General features: G+C 22.7%; 1 protein-coding gene across 1 annotated transcript in view; it reads left to right on the top strand.

The window, feature by feature from the left end:
- Positions 1 to 190, top strand: part of LOC108574375 — a 2,510-nt gene extending 2,320 nt beyond the window's left edge. The window contains exon 5 of the mRNA XM_017936956.1: positions 40 to 190. Coding sequence (XP_017792445.1) covers positions 40 to 190 — 151 coding nt within the window. The remainder of the gene's footprint in view (positions 1 to 39) is intronic.
- The last annotated feature ends 1,270 nt before the right edge of the window (positions 191 to 1,460 follow it).

Below are 1,460 nucleotides of genomic sequence, written 5' to 3' on the forward strand. Positions count from 1 at the left end.
GAATTTTTTTATTAAATAATTTGTACATTGATATGTATTTCAGGACATTGATGGCCATTCTTTACTGTTAATGAAACGATCTGATGTTCTGAGTGGACTTGATCTACTTTTAGGGCCAGCATTAAAAATATATAGACATGTGTTAAAACTGCAAGTGCGAAGGGATGATCCAAAACTCTATTGGCTGTAAATGCTTTAAATACTTAAACTTAGGATAATATTTAAACAAAATTAGATATTAATTATACTGTACAGATTGATTTTTTATATTTAAGAATTACGAATATTTTTTTGATTCGAGATGCCTTTTCATATTGTACATATTGTAACTATCTTGAATTAAAAAAATAATTCTTTAAGATAAAAAAAATTCAAGAATACTGGAAAATGACATAAAGAATAATTAAAAACTGAAAACTATTGTTTGTTTCTTGTACAAATACTTTTGGATTAAATAGTTTAAATGGCTTACCATTAATGTAAGCCTCCTTTAGTACAACACAATGTGTTTTTTGTTCAATAACTGTAATCAATATTTTTAAAAGGTGCTAATCCTTTCACTTGTTACATGTTGACGTTAAATTCCTATCTCATTAAAAATTCTAAAAATTGTTCTGTTTGAATAAAATAATCCAAATATGGAGTATAATAATAAATACTATTTGCATACCTTTGTATTACTTTTTTTTATTTTTTACAGTATATAGCGAAATAACAAATACTTAATAATATAGTAAATTAGCAATATCCTATATAAGGAACATGATACTTTGGTTTGAAATATACTTTCTTATACATTAAATGTATTAGTTTTTGCAGTGTACGCCATTTTATGTAATTAAAAAAAAAAACATTTAACTTTGTTTTCTCTCGTATTTTCGTAACGTATCAAGTTTTTATTTTTAATATTTTTAAGAATTTACTTTAAAATAATGAAAGCTAGTTTATCATTATGTAGTTTTACTGATATTGAGCAACAAAAGGAGAATCATAAATTAATTCCTATAATAATATATCTAATAAATAAAATTTTCTTGTAAACGCTTCCTACTATCAAAAAATTTATAACAATATCATCTTAACATCATATTCATAACATTTACATTTATATTAATATTTTGGAATTTATCCCAATTGAAAACATGATACATTATAATTTCAACATTACAGTTATACGAAAGTAATACCATTTTGCAACATAAATAGTCCTGATAATGGTACAACTATTTTCATTGATTCATTATTTTAAATCACATTAAATTGTAAAGAATTGTACATTTAATACTTCATAATATCCTAATATAAAGATAGAGACATAATGATACTTTTTAAATATTTATGTTTTATATTGGTTATATAATCATACATTAATTTGTATGTTGAGAGAAAATATCAATTTTATGTTTCTGTATAATGCAGCTAACATGTATATTATGGAAAAGTCTTGAATATTTCAATAT

This window comes from Habropoda laboriosa, unplaced genomic scaffold, assembly GCF_001263275.1.
Source record: "Habropoda laboriosa isolate 0110345459 unplaced genomic scaffold, ASM126327v1 scaffold205, whole genome shotgun sequence".
Classification (NCBI taxonomy): domain Eukaryota; kingdom Metazoa; phylum Arthropoda; class Insecta; order Hymenoptera; family Apidae; genus Habropoda; species Habropoda laboriosa.